The 1,119-nt window shown below is 63.0% G+C and overlaps 1 protein-coding gene across 1 annotated transcript in view; it reads left to right on the top strand.

Moving 5' to 3' along the window:
* Positions 1–67: 67 nt before the first annotated feature.
* Glud1 (glutamate dehydrogenase 1) overlaps positions 68–1,119 on the top strand; it is a 36,795-nt gene continuing 35,743 nt past the window's right edge. The window contains exon 1 of the mRNA XM_055608000.1: positions 68–633. Coding sequence (XP_055463975.1) covers positions 189–633 — 445 coding nt within the window. The 5' untranslated portion in view covers positions 68–188. The remainder of the gene's footprint in view (positions 634–1,119) is intronic.

Genomic DNA, 1,119 nt, shown 5'->3' with positions numbered 1-1,119 from the left:
GGGCGGCGCGCGGCCGCCCAAGTCCGTCCTCCCGGCGGGGCGACGGGCCGCGCAGGGGAGGGGACAGCGGGGCAAGCAGGAAGCTGCGGCTTAAAAGGGCAGCTCGCGCCCAGCCCTTCCTCCCGCGGTCCTGGCCTGCGAGCTCTGGTCTTCTCGGGTCCCGCCGTCCTCTCCCTCAGCCCGCCGCCATGTACCGCCGCCTGGGCGAAGCCCTGCTGCTGTCCCGCGCCGGCCCCGCTGCCCTGGGCTCTGCGGCCGCAGACTCAGCCGCGCTGCTGGGCTGGGCCCGCGGACAGCCCTCTGCTGCCCCGCAGCCCGGGCTCGCGCCGCTCGGCCGGCGCCTCTACAGCGAAGCGGCCGCCGACCGCGAAGACGACCCCAACTTCTTCAAGATGGTGGAGGGCTTCTTCGACCGCGGCGCCAGCATCGTGGAGGACAAGCTGGTGGAAGACCTGAAGACCCGGGAGAGCGAGGAGCAGAAGCGGAACCGGGTGCGCGGCATCCTGCGGATAATCAAGCCCTGCAACCATGTGTTGAGCCTCTCCTTCCCCATCCGGCGCGACGACGGCTCCTGGGAGGTCATCGAGGGCTACCGGGCCCAGCACAGCCAGCACCGCACGCCCTGCAAGGGAGGTGAGCGCCCTCCAGCCCCTGCCGCCTCCCTCCCCGGGAGCGTCCCCTAGCCCGAGCCGCTACTCGGCCCAGCCCAGTTCCGCAGGCCGGGCCCCTTCCCGGCTCCCCGCCTCGGGTGTGGCTGCCTTGGAGGATACTGATTCTTTTTTTCCGCTCTAAAACTATCATGTTATATGCCAGCCTCTTTTTTTTTTTTTTTCCCCCGGGGCAAGCCTCTGCATGTGTTGATGCTGTCTGCACTGAGGACACTGCACCGGTGTCCTCTTGGCCTCGGTGCCTGTCACAGAGCGTGAGCCCTTAACACCGAGTAGCGGATGATAGAAGAACAGAAAATGGCTTTCGTTCTGGAGTTGGAGTCTAGAAAGTTTGACCAATGTAGCTTACTAATCTTCTAAATTAGTGTAATTTTACAGTGATTACTTTTTGTGTTTTGCCCCTTAAGAAAGAAAGAAAGAAAGAAAGAAAGAAAGAAAGAAAGAAAGAAAG

Source organism: Psammomys obesus, unplaced genomic scaffold (assembly GCF_907164565.1).
Source record: "Psammomys obesus unplaced genomic scaffold, mPsaObe1.curated_primary_1811, whole genome shotgun sequence".
Lineage (NCBI taxonomy): Eukaryota > Metazoa > Chordata > Mammalia > Rodentia > Muridae > Psammomys > Psammomys obesus.
The sequence above is the reverse complement of the archived record's forward strand: the minus strand, read 5'-3'. Positions and strand labels throughout refer to the sequence as shown.